The sequence below is a fragment of the Eschscholzia californica genome, unplaced genomic scaffold, assembly GCF_041429995.1.
Source record: "Eschscholzia californica isolate CP2 unplaced genomic scaffold, dmEscCali1.0.p SCAF_4, whole genome shotgun sequence".
Classification (NCBI taxonomy): domain Eukaryota; kingdom Viridiplantae; phylum Streptophyta; class Magnoliopsida; order Ranunculales; family Papaveraceae; genus Eschscholzia; species Eschscholzia californica.
Genome location: NW_028238461.1, coordinates 4,776,371 through 4,796,180, shown reverse-complemented (window position 1 = coordinate 4,796,180; position 19,810 = coordinate 4,776,371). Strand labels below are relative to the sequence as shown.

The following is a 19,810-nucleotide window of genomic DNA, read 5'->3' as shown; positions in this document are numbered from 1 at the left end:
TTGGGTATATCTTTTCATCTTTCTTGTGTTAAGTGGAGATTGTATAAAGTCAATTAAGATTTTATGTGGAGATTATGAAGTAATAAAAAGAATTTATGCCTTGTATGTTAATCTAATGGGGTATTTTATTCCACCAACACAAAAAAAAAGGCAAAAGGTCCAAAACTTGTGACCCACTTCCCAATTAGGAATCTGTTTCTCCTAATCAAATATGCCCATTACTATATCTTTTTCTTACAATAAAATGCATTGTTTCTCCATCTTTTTTTCGTGTTCTTTATTGTCTGGTCATTTAGCTATTCATCTATGTTTGTTTATTTTCTTCTCTTTATATGAGAGATAATGGGGGTTTAGGGTCAAATGCCCATCAAAGAAAGCAAAAGGATGTAGATCCTTGTTGGAGTGAGAGATTCAATGGAAGTTTGAGGTTGTAGATCCACGATGAGTCAAGAAGAATCCGAAAAAGAACAAATCTTTTAGGTTCTAGGGGTAATACTCGACTCCTTGTGCTTGATTTATTTTATGCATGAGTTCACTATAGAATGTTTATGACAAAAACGTAAAATGTCTTAAAGAATTTTGAATAGATGTCTACCCTACACATATGAATACCTCGATTGTTAATGGTAGGTTCTACCTCTGTAGTGTGTCATTTCTTATCTTGGAAAGTACAAGTAGACTGATTTTAGAAGCCTATATGGTTTGTTTAACGAAATGATCACCAAGAGTGTGACTAGTAAAAGAGTTTACTCACCTTGGACACCGACCACCGTCCACTTGATCTAGGAAAATAAGGTCTTGAAGCAACTTTATTCAAGTGGGGATGGTTTTCATTGAATAAATGTGTAGCAAAATTGTTTAGCTTTTGTGACAACAAGTAATTTAAACTTTGCAATTTTTTTTTGTTTCATGTAGTTTTAGATGGTTACGGACAACATATATGGGTGGGAATCTGTGCGGTCGGGTTCATGTCATTCATCGGGTCGGACCGGTTGGGGCTTTGAAACTCTCTGTCCATTCGGGCTTTCGAGTTTAATCGCGCGGGTTAGTTAAAAAATCCTAGTGTCGAAAATCCGTGCAAGTCCGTCAACTTTTCGGGTTTCGCGGGTATCGGGCGGGCGAGTATCGGATTTTCACCAAAATTTCAAAAAATTTTGGTCGAAATGACTAAAATATTTCTATTTTGATGGTGCCGAAAATTCTATTGAAACTAAAATTTAATTAAGTTTCTCTTAACAATGTTGTGTCAAGGGCACTCGGCACTTGGACAACAATATATGTATATATATATATATATATATATATATATATATTGTACACTTCAAATACTTTAAAAATATATCTATCTATATATATATACATGCATACATAACTACATAGCATACATATAATGTGCATATGTATTATCGTATAAATGGATGACATTATTAAGCGGGCTATGTTGGGTAAAGATTATCAGGGTGGGGATGCCAGATATCACTTCAAAACCCGCACCCGAAATCAACGGGTCGGTCGGGCAAAAACCCGCCTTCGGGCTCTAACAGACTCAAGTACCCGTGACGGGTTTCGGGTTTGCGGACTTCTCCCAACCCTAACAATGTATTCAACCTCCGTTCAATCCTTAAAAAGAACAAATTAAACGAATACAACTTCCTACATTATGAGAGTCCTCAAATTTTTGGTAGCCTAACAGATTAAAGAATCTTGATTCTTATCAAATTTTGTTTTTAGTATAAATCTTATTTAGAGATCCTACATCCAACACACTGTTAACACTTAAATTTTTGTTTTTTTATTAAACCACAATTACATTCAAAGTGAAATCGATCCACAACATTACATGGTAAGACATAGACTCAGAACCCGCATTTTACATTCGAAGGTTCTGAGTCTTCGAATGTAAAATGCCTTGTGATGAAGGAAAATGAATTCACAAGATATAGACTCAAAGAGAAGACCCTAAAGGTCGACAAAATCCTCAAGATCAAGAATGAAAAGACCCTAAAAGTCGACAAATAAATAATAATAATATTGTATGAACTAATTAGATATAGTAATATGATGAAACTTAAATCAATACCAATCCGATGAAGAGATTACTTTGTCAATTTCCGTAGTGTGATTTGATTCTTTAACGCAGATATTCGTTGATGTTCATGTTTGAACCAGATCTGAATCCTTCTTCTCCTCTTCACCAATCACAACAGGGTATAGGCCAACTTTTAACCTAACAAACTGAAGTATAACTATTTATCGAATTAAGGTGTGACAGAGCAACACTATGGTTCTGTTTAGCACTTCGTAATATACTTTTAGCTCTTAACCAACCATCTTCCAGAATTTGGCGGGGCTTTTCCAGACACTCGAAGATGAAGAGGAAAAGGGAGTCCGACGAAATAACCAGCGGCGATGAGGTTCTTTTCCGTTTTCTCTCGCTCCTTTGTCGCCATTACTACAAAAACCTCATGAACACCGACATTCTTTCTTCATTTTTTTTCCTCCGTCCAAAACCCTTAACATTTCTAAAACCCTAGACATTTTCAAAACCATCTTTTTTTTCTTCGAAGTCTGTTTGATCGAAATTTGATATGAATGGTGTGATTAGTATGTTTTTTCCAAGTGAGATGTATAATAAATTGGAGTACAAGCATTTTGTTCTCATATTTAGTTTCAATTTCTTCCTAAGATTTTTTTAAATTGTTTAAGCTCTTGAAAGGTTTTCTTCTTGTTTTATTTAATCATTTTATCAAACAATTGAATCAATACTGAATGTGGTTTTATCTTTATAAACTGAATCTTACTTGGTTTCTTGCTTTGATCTGTATTTATGCAGCAGAGTGAAAGGGAGAAATCGGTTTCACAATCATCTTCTCTTGAAGAAGGCAGTAAGTACTACCCCATTGAAAATTTTGGTACTTTTTTATGGGTTAATTCCTTTTCGGTCTCCCAATGGTTTACAAAACCATTGTAAGATTTATATTTGGCATATCCCATCTGTCTGCTCCAATGGAAAAGTAGTCCTTTAGTGTCTTCCATCCCTAGGATGTCATAAGGATTGGTGTCCTTAAAATTTTGGCGTTTCTCTCTCTCCATATGCACCAGATTACGGTCACAGGGATTATTTCCGTATCTCCTTTCTGCCCTTGGGGATTTTTAGACCACCCCATTGATAGAAGGTTGATGATCGACTGACTCTGGAATGCACAATTGAGACTTCGCCGCTTGGACGAAACAGTCCAGAGGCAAGTGGCTAGTTTTTAATGTAGCAGCGAATGGTTGACTGTTTCTTCGTCTTCTTTGCATACCACACATCATACATCATATGGATGATATGCTCATAACTGCCATACACCACCCTAAAGACACTAGTATACTCTAAAAGCCATACAAACAACCCTACTTGCCATTGTTTATACCAATTAATAGATCATGGGATTCTTCCTCCACTAAGTATCGATCTTGTGACCTCCTGGTATTCGGAGTGGTACTATTGGGCCAAGATCTCAAGTGCAGTTTTATGTGATGTTATAATTTAACACTTGTGATGTTTCACTTAAACTTATTTTTTTTTTTGAACTTTGAATGAATATGTATTTTTTTTTAATAATTTGAATTAATATAAAAGGAAGGAAACTATACAAGGGGAGGAAGCTTATGTTACTTCGAATGAATATATAGAAAAGATAAATTTATTTTATTATATACTTCAATTCTTTTCTCCCTCTTATTTTTTTCTCCTCCAAACCTCATTCCTTCCTCCTCATTTTTACCCTTGCCGGTGGACCTTCTGCCGCCATCATCATCCCAAAAAAACGAATTTCATCTTCTACTCTCTCTCTGTCCACCACTACTGCCGCCATCTCCTCCCACAGATAACTAGCGCCATATCCCCACAGACAACGTCATCGGCCGACCTTCTGCCACCATCATCATCACAAAAAACAATAAAACAAGATTGTTTATCTTCTCTTCTCTCTCTGTCCACCACCACGAGACCATCTCTTCCCCACCATCAACCATCTCTCTCTCTCTCTCTCTCTCAAGTCTAAAACTGATATTTTCATGGTTTTGATTTCTAGGGCAAACAACGACACCAAAACGCTCTCCGTTGCAGGATCCACGTGCTGATTCCGATAAAGAACCCGGATTGGAAGATTTTGATGAATCAGGAGGAGAAGAGGAAGAAGTGAAAGGAGCAGCTGACAGTGATTCAGATTCAGATGGATCTGGTGACATTCCTAAAACAGCATCAAAATCGCAAAAAAACCCATCTTCTGATAATGAAAAAAAGGAGTCGGATTCTGATGAGGAAGAATCAACACCGCATCCCTTAGAAGTCTGCCGATACCGGAACAACAAAGGTAAGGCTATTAACATCCTCTATTTCATCTGTTGTTTTTTCTTGATTAACTCCAACTATCCTAAACCCAAGTTTTGGTGAAATAACATATTTCACATACAGATTAGTGTAAGGTACCTCCATACCATTATATCTTGAATTTGAAAAGGATTTAGGTGAAAATAGTTAAAATAGACAACAAAAAACTTTCTCTCAAACTTCAAGGAGGTAGATTCCTCATCTCTGAACTAGGATATTACAGAGCACGTTACCAGCTGAAGGCAATAAAATCATGAGAAACTTCATGGAAAAGCTAGCTGCTGATAGAAAGCAACACATAGGAGGAAGGAAGATGTCCCAATTTAGGGATGGCTCGAGTTTATGGTTGTGGATAAGCATGGTGAACAGTAACACTAGAGCGGAAGACATCTGGGCTCACAAGGTAGGAGAAGGGGATGACAACAAAAAGTCTGTGGTGTTTCCCAATGGGAAATGCAACAGAGGGTTGGAAGACGATGGCCAGATACCTTCTAGAGATGGTAGAAGGAAAGGATCTTATGAGAAATAACGGAGTTGGATCCACAGGGGAGCAAAGTTCTAGAAATTTGGAACAAGGCAAAAAGCAATTCCAAGTAAACGATACCCACACGCACAGAATCCCCTATTCCAAGATGCATCTGGGGAAGTCGAAAGGTAGAACAAATAGTATTACCCAGGCCAATCTGGGATCATGCTCCAATCCTGTTAAGAACATAAGTTGACACCTCGAAGCCTCCCTTTAGGTTGGAAGAAAGGTGGATGCTCGAAGATGACTACCAACAAAATATAAAGGTTTGGTGGGAGGAATGCCCCTCAGGAGTTCAGCAGGTCACACGTAATGGAAGAAGCTATAATTCTTAAAAGACGAACTAAAACCCTGGTCGAGAGAGAAATTCAGATGCTTCACCAACAGACTTGCGAAACTACAACAAGACATCAGTGCACTGGACTCAAAAGAAGAAGCTCGAAGTCTTTCACCAGAAGAGTTCAATAATCTCAAACGGTTGAAAACTGAAATGGAAAAACTAATGAACCTTGAAGATATAAGTGTCAGACAAAAATCAAGAAAACAATGGTTACACGCAGGGGATAGAAATAGAACTTACTTTCATAAGATACTCAAGTGTAGAAATAGGCAGAACAAAATCAGTGTAATACTAAAAGAAGAAACAATTATCTTAGAGGAAGAAGACATTACAAAATCAGTGAGCTATATTGCAAACCAAGATTTTGGAGGCCTAGCATAGAAGGTATGCGTCTCCCAACTCTATCTTTAGATGAAGCTGATAATCTAAAGAAAGATGTTTCAGAAGAGGAGGTCAAGGCAGACCTGAAAGATCTGGTTGTTGAATGTTGATAAAGCCCCTCGCCCAGATGGTTTCTCTATCTCCTTCTATAGGAAATGTTGGGAAACCATCAAAGATATCATGATGCACGTGATACAGGAGTTCTTCAATATGGCTACTTTCCGTTGGAGTTTGAATCAAACCTTCATAATTCTTATACCTAAAAAAGACAAAAGCTCAGAATTCTCTAAATTTAGACCTATCAGTTTAGTGGGAGGACCCTATAAAATTATAATAAAGATTTTGGCTACTAGAACGGCTAAGTGCATAAATAAGATTATATCTCCCTCTCAAGGAGCTTTCGTTGGAGGTAGACAGATTTTGGATGGGGTGTTAATAGCTAATGAACTAATAGACTCTAGGACTAGGAGAAAGGAATACAAGGGCCTAGTGAATAAAGCTGATTTAGAGAAGCCTTGTGATCGCATAAATTGGGATTTCTTATATCGAGCTTTGGAGAAAATGGGTTTGGTTACAAATGGAGGAGTTGGGTATATTCCTGCATATCCTCTGCAACTTTCTCAATTTTGTTAAATGGTAGGCCAACTAAAGTATTCCAGAGCTCTAGGGGGATAAGGCAAGGAGACCCACTATCTCCTCTACTGTTTCCACTAGTGGGAGAAATTTTAAGTCAGTGTATGCAACAAGCAGAAAACAAAAATTGGATTAAAGGCTTCAAAGTATCCAGCTCAGAACAGAGTATCAACCATCTATAATTTGCGGATGATACTTTATTCTTCATAGAGGATGACTTAAATCAAATGAAAAGACATAGGGATATTCTCATATGGTACGAAATTGCATCAGGATTGAAGGTCTTAATGGAAAAATCCTACATTTACAGAGTCATTGGGTAGGGGATAGAAATGTGAACCATGAGTTTATCAAAGAATTTGGCTGCCTAGAGGGTTCACTACCGACTTCCTATTTAGGTTTACCAGTAGGGAAAAGATACAAAGCTAAAAACCTATGGACCCCAAACTTAGAAAGAGTTAGTAAAAAGTTAGCGTCTTGGAAAAGTCACCTTTTATCTAGAGGAGGCAAAATCACTGAGATAAAATCAGTCCTCCAGGCTCTTCCCACTTACATCTTATCTCTATTTCCATGCCAATGGGGATTCTAAAGGAAATAGACAAAAAGATGTCTTCGTTCCTATGGAACAGCACCAAGGATCAGAAACGTATGCATTGGGCTGATTTATGGGTTGGATAATTCATTCAAATTATTCAGCAAAAAAAAAAAACGACTTGTTTGGGTTGATTTATGGGTCCACTTTAGTTAGACGAGTCAGATGTGGACAATGAGAAAACAAAAATAAACACCATCCTAGTCTCTCCTTTTCTCATCTTTTTTTGCTTGTTGCAGTGGCACGAGTAGACAGCGTCAATAAAGTGGGAAATCAGTCTGTTAAGTATTTTTCCAAACATGAAGTGACATCTCGAGAAACTCTTACTAAGCCGTCTGCCATGTTACAGATATGAGATTGATGAAAGATCAAGAAGAAATTGAGAACATGAAGAAGCAGAAGACAGAAGCGGACCTCTATACTATTGTAAAGGTGTGATGCTTTACCTTCTTCTCTTTATATTTTTGGATAATTTTGAAGTACCAAAATTAAATCAGACAATATGATTTCTCTAGGTTGCACGGAATGAGGACCTTTTTGAACAGATTGGGAAGGATATATATTTCGATCTCGTTGATCACGACAAAGTTTGCAGTTTCCGGATCCCGAGTCAGACGCCTTTTAACCTTTTTAAGGTAATATTGATATCATAAAGTTAATATTAGTTTTGTAATCCACTTCACGAGCTTATGGTTAATTAGACTTTGTTATGTTAATCTTCTTATCGTTTACTCTAATTAAAATATCTACAGCTAGTTAGTTTCATAAAAATATTTGCAGCTAGTTTCTTATATGTGTTCCGAGACTGTTGTGTCATCTGTTGATTATGCTACAAGTCATTCGCGCATTTTGTAATTATGTCAGTCTTGCATATAGCCATGATAAGCAGCCAATGCTTCCTTATCTACTTCCTCGGCAGCGTAGAGTTATTTGGCGGAAATTTTCTTAATTGTCATTGGAATGCACAACACTGTTGCTTATAGCCATGATAAGCCTTTGAACTCGTGCTTTTAAATGAACAGTTACTAAATCTACAAAATTGTAATTCATTTGTTATCTTTAGAAGATTTCAAGTTTTTGTTTTCTTAAAGAAGTCTATTTGAGATTGAAGCAAAATATTTTGATTGAAGTATTTGATTAAAAATACCAAATATGAATGTCCTTATTACATAACTAAGTAGCAGAAGGTTTATATGGATAGTGTTAATAATCAAGTCATGGTAATGAATAATGATATATACCTATTATTTGTGATATATGGTTTCTCTAATTTGAGGTGGTGAGCAGGAGGAGGTTGCAAAAACAATTGGTGTACCTGTGCGACTTCAGCGTTTCTGGCTATGGGCAAAGCGCAAAAATCAAACATATCGTCCTCACCGTCCATTGGAAAGTGAAGAGGAAACACAATCTGTAAATACTATCTCATTTTAGTGATGCTATGCACCATTGTTTCCTGATTGCTGCTGTCTTAGTTGTGCATTTGTCTTTTTTATCTTGGGGTTTGGGTTAGGAAATGGTTATACTTTATCATCTATGTTTCCTTTAGGAGCTTATGTATAATTATGTGAAGATCATGGTACTAAATGTCAACATATTTCTACTGGATTGATCAAAATATTAGCCATTTCCAACCCCACGAAGAGCAGATGTCAGTATGTCACTTTTGTTTCCCTTCGCATGTATTTCCACCAAGATGACTGAAAATCTGAAATAACGAAATTTTTTGATGAATAATATGTTCTGCCAGAAATTTAAAGAAAGTTATAGGAAAAATAAACAGTTTCAAAGATTATTTCTATTTCCACCTAAATTAAGGGAAAAAAGCAATGAGGTAAAAGATGAACTAGTTGTAATAATTGCACTCAGAAATAGATCTGAAGAGAAAATAGAGAACAATTGAAATCTAAACTCTAAAGTAGATCTTAACTAAAGGGAGAGACCGAGACCTTTTAAGCACTTTCCTCTTCCTAATGAAATCTTATGCATCTGATGAACAAATTTTGATCATCTTTTACTTGGTTAGAAGCAATATTTCTACGGTTCATTTGGTTTACACTCTACGTAAATGTTGGGCTTAGAGGAAATGATCCAAGATATGACTTTTTAGAAGGATGATCTACTTAAGTACATGACGCTCCACATGAAACATAGATGGTGTATCAATCATCTGCATAATCTTTCCATAATTTCTGTTTTTTGTTTCTTTCTGTACCAATTTCTTTTCTTTCCAGTGGACCAAAATTTATACCAAATTAAAAATATAATATATTGGACTTAAATTTTAAAATAATATACATTTCCTTTTCAAAAATAAATTCTTCAAATGGAAGAACAAATATAGAAGGAATAGTACATGAAATAAGACTATGAACTGTCTACAAAATCTTATGATTCCCATCATTGATTTTTGCTGTATACTACTATACCATTGGTTTCCTTTTTAGGCCACATTTTATGTAGATTGAAGTTGTGTTACATCAATATGTCAGTGTACATAACAAATGCCACTTTTGACAGGCAGCTTCAGATTCTGTTTTTCTTTTTCGCTTTACCTTCCTTAAGTGGAGGTTTGAGATTTAATGACGAGTTTGGTAGTATAGTTGACATATAGTTCAAAGTTTCACTTCCTCTGAAAAAATCTTTCCTGTGGCTCGGCTTCTTGTGACAAAACGAAGTTAGTGGAATTCAGATTTGCTGATCTGCATGTTGGATATCTGAATGGTGTGGAATTAATGCATAACGTGAGCTTATAGCAATTCATTGTGTCACTGTAGGTTGGACAGTTGGCACGGAATAAGGTGCACAGCACAGAACTTAAGTTGTTTTTGGAAGTAAAGCTTTGGATGGTAATTATTCTTATGTAAATTTATTACGTAATCTTCAGTTCTAATTCCAGGGTAGCATGTCATGCTGGGTGCCTGTCTTGGGGCATTCCTTTTTGTAGCTTTACTGATTTCTATAATTACATGCACCATGAGTTAAAAGTTGAACCCATTTTGCAGCCTGGCTGGATTAAAGAAGGTATTCTCCTTTTCTGTAAACATTATGATCCTTATAAAGAAGAACTCAGGTATTGAATTTTGACTTGCCAATCGTTTCAACTAGTTTAAAATTACACGCGCCTCGAGTTATGAGACACCTATATGACATCAGGTACGTAGGGAGTTTTTTTGTGAAGCGTATGGGCGAGCCTAGTGATCTCTTCAGAAAGCTGAAGGAATTCGTTGGGTTTAGTATCTATGATAAAATAGAAGTGTACAAGGTTAGTTTTCTTTAGTGTAGGATTAGGCAGGTGCACTCATTTACTTGCCCATAGTTCATTTTGCACACCTCAAGATCAGTTGCCACACATGTATCTAACTATGACATCTTCTGAGCCAGGAGATAGAGTTTGAGCCCAAGGTCATCTGTAACCCCATTAACAGGCAAGGAAGATTCGAGTCACCGGTAATGTAGATGTGCAATCTGATATTCCATTTCAATAACATTGTTTCGAACTTTTCTTTCTCTTAATTTTTGTTAGTCTTGTTCACTTCATCTTACGTTTGAATTGCAGCTTGAAAATGGGGACATAATTTGTTTACAGAGACCCATCATAACTAGAGAGAAGCGGCGTTATAACAATCCTGATGTTCCTTCTTTTCTGGAATATGTTCATAGTTGGCAGGTATGTGTAACAAAAGTTTCTTCTAAATTCTAATATTTCGTTGGGAATTCAAAAATCAGTGTAGACTGCAGAACTGATACAGAGAACCTGAGATGGCGCCTCTGAAAAAGTAAATGGACCAAATTTCTTATTGAGTGAATGACGGCACATGCAATAAGTTTAGTAGATCGGTTGAGCCAGTTTTGGAAATTATCAGCGGTGTATGAAACTAGGTGTAGCCCGTTCCATTGGCATGGTGAAAATGAAAATAAAACTGTTAGAAAATTTACATGAAAAAATATATCCTAATTCTGATTTGGCATGAGAAGATTTAGAGAGAAATCGTTTTTAAGGTTATATTTTAGTGGAAGAGACTTTAAGGTTGGTTATGTTTTGGAAGAATTTATTATCGGGGATTTTATATTTTAGTGGAAGATATAAGGTTAAGTTAAATTCAACTGTAAGATTAAGAAAATTAATTATCGAAGTAGCTATGGAAAAAGTGAAATTAATTACGGGTTGTGAGAGAAAATGAGTTGGAAATGTGGGAAAATAACTGAGTTTGAAAATGGAGACAATTAGATCATAAGTATCTAGATTGAAATCTGCGGCTGGCTGTATCCCAAGATAAATTGGACGGTGTACCCAACAAAAGGTAGTCTCATTTTATGTAAAGGATATACTAACAACTAATAAATAACTCATGTAATATATTCATTCAAAGTTTCAAAAAATATATATCGGTGATGAAGACTATGATATGAAAAAAGAAAGCTAAGTGATAACATGGAGCTAACTTATATGCATTTTCATTATTGTTGTACACTTTCTATGCAACAAGATCATGTTATGAAGCCTGTGTGAGACATTTAACTACTCCTACGGTCCTACCTATTTGCTTTGATTCCCAAGTGAAATGTCCTGGACACTATTCAAGAATTTTTTGCATTCCAAGTTTCCATTATTGCTAGTCATCAAATTTCTTTGACTTGATTGAGTAGATATCACAGTATTAACTTTTTATGTAACTGTCCATTAGGTTGTCCATTTCCGACCTCTTGGGAAGCCGAAGAAGGATAGTTTTTCTCTTAAGCTGTAAGTAATTCCATTCCCAAAAAAATTATCTCCCAACAATAATAACAAATTAAATTTGTGAACATAACAAAAAAAAATTCAGAAAAACATACAAAACAAAATACTGATTTTGTAAACGAAATTGAATTTATTTTGAGTACCAAACAAATAATATTCTGAAAGACATGCAACATAACAAATCATATTGAAAACAAAGGCGCTAACCACAAAATTACAAAAAGTTGTTGAAATGTTCTTTTTAGGATGGTTGACTTAACCTTTTTGTATTTTTTTCCAGCTTTTACGACAAAACACATGTTGTTTTTAAATGGCAGCACATGGTGTGTGCGATAACTACGAAAAACCAGGGATACTATCATTTTTAGTCCTTGCACATGCTTTTGGACTAAATTTGCTTGTCCGTCGACCTTTCCCTTATAAATAGGCCATGCCTGGACCTAGAATGCATCGCCTCTTTATTTATTCTGAACAAAGGAAAGAATTGTTATTGTTATTATTTGAAAATGGACTCCTAGAGTCATTTCGTTCATTACATGACATTGATTACATCACGAGGATACAATATTTGAAATACAACATGAGGATTGGATGAGCACATACACCGCCGTAATTGACCCTTGGACCCTTAAAGGCCCCATAGACCCTCAAAGGTCATCCTAAGGGGCCTTAAAGGCTTAAACCCCAGCTACTCTACCTTTACTTTAATTAGTGCCCTATAATTACATGAGATAAATCTTGGGAATTCCACCTCATCAAAACTCGAACCCTTGACATTTGGGGACTTAAGAGGGGGATGCAAACCGGTGGCCCAAAGGCCCATTTTGAATTACAATTATTATAATATTAATATTGTTATTATTTTTTTCCTTTGTGGTTTATGTCCCTGTGCTATGTTAAGGCCCATAAGTAGATCAACTTTTGGTGATGTCTGCAAAAGGGTTGCTCACCATCTTGGGTTGGATGGTTCAACCAATATCAGAATTACTCGTCACAACTGTGCCACTCAGCAACCTGCATCTGGACCACTTAAGCACCCCGGTCTGTCTGATTTGTACGATATGTTGCGTGACTGTGATCAGGTAGTTCAATGTCTCTTAGCTAGCTCTTCTAAAGCTTTTAGAAACCAATAATTTACTGTGTGGCTGAAATCTTCTCTCTGAATTTCTTATGAATAGACGAAGATATTATATTATGAGGTCTTGGACATTCCTCAACCCACACTAAAAGATTTAGAAACTAAGAAGGTCGTTTTTCACCATGCAACAAAGGATGAAGTAAGCATTTTATAATGGTAATTTTTTTGTGGATAACATAACATTGAAGCTGCATTATACTTATTTAATCTGGGTTCATTTTCTCCCAGGTGGTGATTCTTAGTATTCCAAAACAAAGTACAGCGCGTGATGTGATTAATGACTTGAAGACAAAGGTAGCTTGCCTCTACAATTAGTGTATTCTTAGTTCTAATTTCTCTTTTGAATTTAAATGTGCATGTTTAGAAATATAAAGCAGAAATATTGTTTCTTTCCTACTGAAAAGTCAATTGCAGCCTTGTTGTATCATTTTTTTGGGATAGAAACCTCCCGTTTGACTGAGAATTTGTGTAAATCGATCTGAAACAGGTTGATTTGTCTCATCCACACGCAGAACTTAGACTGTTTGAAGTCTCCGATCACAAGATATATAAGGTATAATATTTATTTTTTGAAATAACTGTACTTACCGGACTGAAGATTGACCTACATTACAGTTGACGGCTTATCACGTATGTAGCTTACTCCTTAACAATCAATCCTGACATAGTGAAATTTTTTGCCTGGCTTGTCCAATTTAGGTAAGCTCCTTAATGGAATCCAATGAAAATTCAGTTATGGTGTGTTTGGTTGCAGGATTCCTAAGTTGGATTCCTATCAAAAGTGGGATTTGGTAGGAATCATGAATTTTTGGTCTGTTTGGCTACCAAGAATCCTAGGACTCTTGAAGCCTAAGGATTCTTAATTCCAAAATTTGTATTGGACCAAAATCCCACCCTACCCCTAGGATTTGCTAGGATTTTGGATTAATAAACCTAAATTTCAAACTTAAAATCAACAAAAATTTATTACCCTCCTACAAAATAATTATTTTTTTCAAAAATTATTATTTTCTTTCAAAAATCATTATTTATTTCAAAAAATCGTTATTTTTTTTCAAAAATCATTATTGTTTCAAAAATCATTATTTTTTTCAAAAATCACTATTTTTTCAAAAATCACTATTTTTTCAAAAATCATTGTTTTTTCAAAAATCACTATTTTTTCAAAAAACACTATTTGTTCAAAAATCATTATTTTGTAGAAGGAATAACTATTAAAATAATGTTTTTTGAATAAAATAATGATTTTTGGAAAAAATAATGATTTTTGAAGAAATAATGATTTTAAAAAAAATAATGATTTTTGAAAAAAATAATATTGTTAAGATAATTATTTTGTAGAAAGAAATAACTATTTTTGAAATTTTCGTGAAAAAAATAGGTTTCATGAAATTTCAGTTACCGGAAAAAAGTAGGTTTCATGAAATTTCAGTTACCTAGAGACAATATTTGGATGAGATTTTGTTTTTGGGATATTATTCATGAATTTGAAAGATATTATTTTAATTAGAATCTTATTTTGTAAAAATCCAAATATAATAGACAAACAAACCAAAGGATTTTAAATGAAGGAATCAAGAATCCTAGAATTCTTATTGGTTACCAAACAAACCAAAAGAAACCATTTGGATTCATGAATCCCAAGGACTCGTGAATCCCAAGGACTCATGAATCCGTGGATTCACGAATCCTGCAACCAAACGCACCATTACTTGATTACTGGTGTTATGAGAGTCTCTAGTTTTCTCTTTGAAGGGAGAAGGCTGTGGGAATTAATGTGAGAACCCAAAGGTGAAAGTTCTCACAAATGGAAGGAATCCCAATTGCACATGTTTATATGAAACTAAAATTCCGCTATCTGTTTGTATCTTAAGGCGTAAATGTAAATCATGCATTTGGTTTCTGAGAATATTGCCTCCAACAAGGCTTATTACTGTTAGAGGTTCTCTTGTTTCTCTGTTTCCACAAAACCCACTTGATGGTGCTGGTTGTATGTTAACCCTTTGGGTGTAGTGTTCAAATATATGTTATTTTATGTTCATTTTCACTTTGATGTTTTGTTGCCTTTAATTTTGTATTTAAATACTTGCAGATTTTTTCGCTTAATGAAAAGATTGAGGAGGTAGATGATAAATACAGGACTTTACGAGCAGAGGAGGTAAACTACGGTTGGTGTTTGCAAAATTTCTTTACTGCAGTTCCTGTGGATTGTTGTTTACTTGTTTCTGTCAGATGATTTTTTAAGCTTCTATTTTGTGTTTCATTTTCTTTTTACCTTAATATTGTTCTTTGCGACAGATTCCTGTGGAAGAAAAGAACTTGGGTCCTCATGATCGCTTGATCCGTGTCCATCACTTCATGAAAGACCCATGTCAGAATCTGATGGTAAATAATGATATCGAACTAATCATTTTCCACTTCTTGTTCGTAATCATAATGTTCAAAATATCAAATCATACATGGTCCCAGCAGCAGGATCAAAATTTTGGGGATCCCTTCCTCTTGATTATTGACGATAGAGAGACTTTAGCGGAAGTCAAATTGCGCATACAGAAGAAATTGCAAGTCCCTGATGAGGAGTTTGTGAAGGTATAGTCTAATTTACAGTAGTTATCTTCGGCAAATGAATCATACTAGTTGATGATGCTGCACATTACTTTTCCATGACTTTTTGAGAAATATCATATTATCATTTTTGTTGTGATGAAACCCTTGTTTTTTAAATATTCATCAGTGGAAGTTTGCATATTTTCCGTTGTGTCAACCGCGACCCATGTACCTTCAGGACTCCAACATAGTGTACAACCTTTTTCAGGTTTGATTAACTGAACTTATGTTATACTTTCTAATCTCCCATATTTTATAGTAAAGAATGATTTGCTACTACTATTGCCCTCAGAGAATCGATGAGTGTGGAGCTTTGCAGCAGCATCTTGGACTGGAACACTCTGATAGTCCAATTAAAGGAGCTTCTACTGCCAATCAGGTAATAACATGTTTTCTCGCTGATGACTTCTAGGTGCAGCTGTCAGTCCCTTCATAATAAGGTTAGAACTTAGAAAATCCAACTATCAGGCACTCCTCTGAAATATATTGTACTGTGGAGTTTTAAGTTAGGTTCACTCTTAGTCGAGCTTTAGCTATAGGACGTATAACATGAATTTTTGCAAAATTGAAACCAGGCTCATACAAAACAGTAAAGAGCTTTATTTGACTGCACTTATTTCTTTCAAGGCTAGCATAAATCTGTTCATTCTAGGGTGGGTGGAATTTTGCTAGAAGTGGAATATATGCAGCCTTCAAGATTGAAGAAAGAACTAAGCTAGGTTTAACAACTAATACGCAGGATAGAAGCATAATAAAGAAAAAGAGAGACATAACAGTAATTTATGGTTTCATTGTTTAGTAGATTATTAGAATTTTACAACAAAGAAATAAAGGCCTATATATAGGCTACGGAAACTTTACCGGGGCTGCATACTTTAAGACTCCTTATAGGACTTGATTCACTTGAACACTTCCCGACTTCCATAGATCCTACTTTTAATATGCTACAATCTGGTGCCCCGATTGCTATCTCGTCTAGCCCGTCCAGCAAAGATGTGCTTACGTCAGTCTCCCCTTCTTTCTAGAAAAGAAACGATTGATTGACTTAAAGAAGCTCTCCTCAAGTTGTGTATAGGAATGATTAAAAGCACAATCTGACTCTATTCAGGTGATGCGCTTGATGACTGTTCTTTTGTACTTGGACCTGTCCCTCTGCTAGGTCTTTTAGGATGTCCATATTCCTTATTACGTTGTCCACAAGGTTCCCAATGGCGTTTCAACTTTGTACTTTTCCACTTGAAGTCTATACTTCCTGCACTTTAACATCTCATCCTCCCCTTGTGAAGAAAAATTGTAGGTCTGTCTTTTTTCTCTTCTTTTTGAAGAAAGTTTGGGCTCCTGTCCTTCCTCTTGTACTTTAGAAGATATCCTATTTATCTCATACTTATTCTTGATATCCGTTAGACGCTCCATTCTTTTAAGCCCATTATGTGCCTCTCGGCTACTCTAAGGGCCCCAAGCGCATTCGGCCAAGATGTGCCTATATCACTTACCCACACCCTTCTAAACATTTATTAATGTGATGACAACATGTAAGGCTTTGCTTTGAGGTGGGTTGTCTTTCTCCAACTCATTACTTATTGGACATCTTATTCCTGACATCTATCTATGGTGTATTTCAGGTGGTAAACAACAAGCCAGTAACGGAGACTTGCAAGCGATCTAGAGGCATCTCACTGGAAAATAATGCACAACCATGTACTAATTTAGTGGAAACAGAACCTCAATCAGTAACAGGACTGAACCTTGAACACTTTTTCAATGAAGTAAACAGTGCGCAAACTAGAGCAGATTCGAAAACAAACGAATCTGTGGAAATGTTGTTCGAAGCCTCGGAAGTAATACAATTAACAGAGCAATTGCAGGTGCAGTCAACAAAACATATACAAGAGTACCCAAGCGCTGGTCAATTGTTTGAAGAAGGGCGAAACCACACAGAAACTTTCGATGAGAAATTTGAGGACATTGGAGGCTTCAAGATTTTGAAAACACAAGCATCGTTATACAAACAGATCTGGTTAAAATATGGGCATATTGCTTCTAGCCAAATTCTGACAGCCTCGTACATAGGCCAAGTCACAATGGTTTCCGAAATAATGAAAACTATCAAAGAAATGAATGAATACCGGCTGTCTGATTTGTCTTTGGCAATTATTGGTATATGGGAAGAGAAGATTAAAATGGTTGAACTACTTAAATTTAACGTTAAGTGGCTTCGAGAAAGATTTGAGATTGTAAAAAGAGATTTTCACCATGGAGAGAATCTGAAAACCAAGTTAGTAGAGGAAAAGCTTAAGTCGGTTTCAGATGCAAAGCTGCAGTTGGTAATGGCAGAAGAGAAGTTGAAGATGGCACGGGAAGAGTTGAAAATAGCGCAACAGAAGGTATCTGCCTTGGAAACTTGCCTCGGCCCGTTACTCTCCGAGCAGCAAATATACCTTGAGAAAAGTAAGTGTTCTCTTTTTGATGGCCTTTTCTAATGTTAGAGGTCTTAGAACAGGTTTTTTGGTGTGAAAAGTTTGTAAATTTGAAGAGATATAATTGCCCTTAGTGGATTTCTTAGTTTTAATTAGAGGACACAAGAGGCAAGACAAAAAGTCCTTTAAATTTGTGATTATAAACATCTATTAAGTTATATACGCGGTGCATGAAATGATTTAAAAAAATTTATTTTAGTGAATCTAGTAGTTTAAAATCTTTGTTAGATTATGTGTAACATTTTTCATTTTTTTTTCTGGTCGTCCTTCATTCTTGATTATTGAAAGGCCTCGGTACTTACTAAGCTCGAACTTACACCTATAGCCTAGTGTCACGACTGTATTCTTGGAGAAGCTTATGACGTGACGTGGGCTAGGATGACAAGCACGAGCATATAGGTCGGAGGGCCAAAGCCGAGGTCGAAGAGGACCAGAAGATTCCTTATGGCATGCACGTAAGGTGTCCGGTGCATTCAAGTCTGGAACAGGGATGTAGGCGTCATTTATACGAACAAGTATGTCTGGTTAAAAGATTGATGTTCTTTTGTGGAAATAGACAAAACAAGAACTTTGCTACTATAGGAGGGGGTGGTCTCCCTTCCTCATATGCATCCCAGCATATGTCAAGACCTCGTGGATGGGACGCTCGCCCATCTTAGCAAGTGTGCACGAAAGTGAGCATCTCTGTGACACAACCACTGAGCCGGCTTAGCATATGTCAGAAGACATGATTCATGAGTTCCATTGTCATAGGAAACGACACGGGATAGTACATGGAGATACCGCGAGTTCCTTTAGGAGTGGGTTCATGTACTCGTGTCGAGTTGGGTCGTGCTACGTGTCATCCTTTACCAGTGGGAGGATTGAGTGATTCAAGGGGTCAGACCTTGATGTGTTATGTTGGGCAGAAAAGAACTAAAGTAGCTTATGGCACGACGGATGCTCTTATGCCCAATGTCCGGATGGAATCTGAAATGTATTGTTTCGGTTGCTTGAGACTAGATGGCAAGATCCACATATGTGGCTTGGTGTGTTCAGCACTACTGTTGGTATTCTTTTATGATGGGCGAGAGCCCATGACTTAAGGAAGCATTATACGGGACTGCGTGAGCTATGTTCGTATGTTGGGGAAAAACAGAGATGATTTGATGGTCGATATGCTCTGAAATATTCGGGAAGGTTGGCTATTGACTAGGTGGGAGTGCATACCGCCACATGGTTTGTTAGGATTTGATATTCTGTACTTCGCCCCGTGTATTCTGAGAGTATTACGTCGGGTCTACCTAACGGTCTGTGACACCAGGCTTCGGACACTCTTGTGAGCGATGTCGGACTATCACAATGCTCCACACTCAGTGAAGAGTTGTCCTCGGCTCTGACCACTTGTGACACCCCAAGCCTTAACACTTGGCGATATTGTCCCCGCCTTTAACACTTCACACTGGTACGGCCTTTGTTCTTTGTAGAGGCTCCAGAGCCCCCCCCCCCCCCCCCCCCCCAAGAATGCCTCTGTACTTACTAAGCTCGAGCGTATGCTATAGCCCAGACTCTAGACACTCTCGTGAACGATGTGGAACTATCACAGCTTGGGTGACATAGTTCTTTCATATTCACCTTTCTGATGACTTGGATTTGGGTAGACCCATTTGTTTCTCGGTCATTTTGTTAACTTATTGACTTGGTCAAAGTTATTCATTACTTGGTTCAACATTAGTGAGAATTAAACTTGGGATCTTCATGTTCCGAAGTAAGTGTCCAAACACTACACTAAAAATTGGTAGACTTAATTTTGTTAAGGGCGGGTTTTCTCAGTTTCATTTGTCTCGGGGGGTGAAATTAGAAAGAACTCTAAATTTTGACAAAATGACCAATTCACTAAACACGTAAAAGAACTCATTGTTGGCATTTAAGTTTCAAAATGACTTATCTTTGACCCAAAATTTGGTTCAATATAACGTTTTTTACTTTCAACTTAATTTCATAAAAAAAAACTTAATTTT

General features: G+C 36.4%; 1 protein-coding gene across 4 annotated transcripts; it reads left to right on the top strand.

Moving 5' to 3' along the window:
- Nucleotides 1-236: 236 nt before the first annotated feature.
- On the top strand, nt 237-18,056 carry LOC147541848 (ubiquitin C-terminal hydrolase 12-like). Of its 4 annotated transcripts, none has more exons than XM_086633566.1 (23): nt 237-489; nt 2,141-2,414; nt 2,834-2,885; nt 4,080-4,361; nt 7,200-7,282; nt 7,366-7,485; nt 8,138-8,260; nt 9,625-9,696; nt 9,853-9,920; nt 10,004-10,112; nt 10,232-10,297; nt 10,407-10,517; nt 11,536-11,591; nt 12,490-12,670; nt 12,767-12,865; nt 12,955-13,020; nt 13,214-13,279; nt 14,819-14,884; nt 15,025-15,111; nt 15,199-15,315; nt 15,461-15,541; nt 15,626-15,712; nt 16,956-18,056. In XM_086633566.1, the coding sequence occupies exons 2-23, from the start codon at nt 2,370-2,372 to the stop codon at nt 17,811-17,813; spliced, it is 2,895 nt and encodes a 964-aa protein (XP_086489692.1). In that variant the 5' UTR covers nt 237-489; nt 2,141-2,369; the 3' UTR covers nt 17,814-18,056. The 4 variants fall into 4 exon arrangements, with proteins under 4 accessions (XP_086489692.1, XP_086489691.1, XP_086489694.1 ...); XM_086633565.1 differs by having other exon boundaries at nt 15,196-15,315; nt 16,956-18,040; XM_086633568.1 differs by lacking the exon at nt 237-489 and adding an exon at nt 7,090-7,115 and having other exon boundaries at nt 2,271-2,414; nt 16,956-18,040.
- The last annotated feature ends 1,754 nt before the right edge of the window (nt 18,057-19,810 follow it).

Coding starts and splice junctions, on each gene's coding strand:
- LOC147541848 (XM_086633565.1), top strand. CDS start 2,370: ATGAAGAGGAAAAGGGAGTCCGACGAAATAACCAGCGGCGATGAG. Junction 7,283..7,365: donor ACCTCTATACTATTGTAAAG/GTGTGATGCTTT, acceptor TGATTTCTCTAG/GTTGCACGGAATGAGGACCT. Junction 15,713..16,955: donor GAGCTTCTACTGCCAATCAG/GTAATAACATGT, acceptor GGTGTATTTCAG/GTGGTAAACAACAAGCCAGT.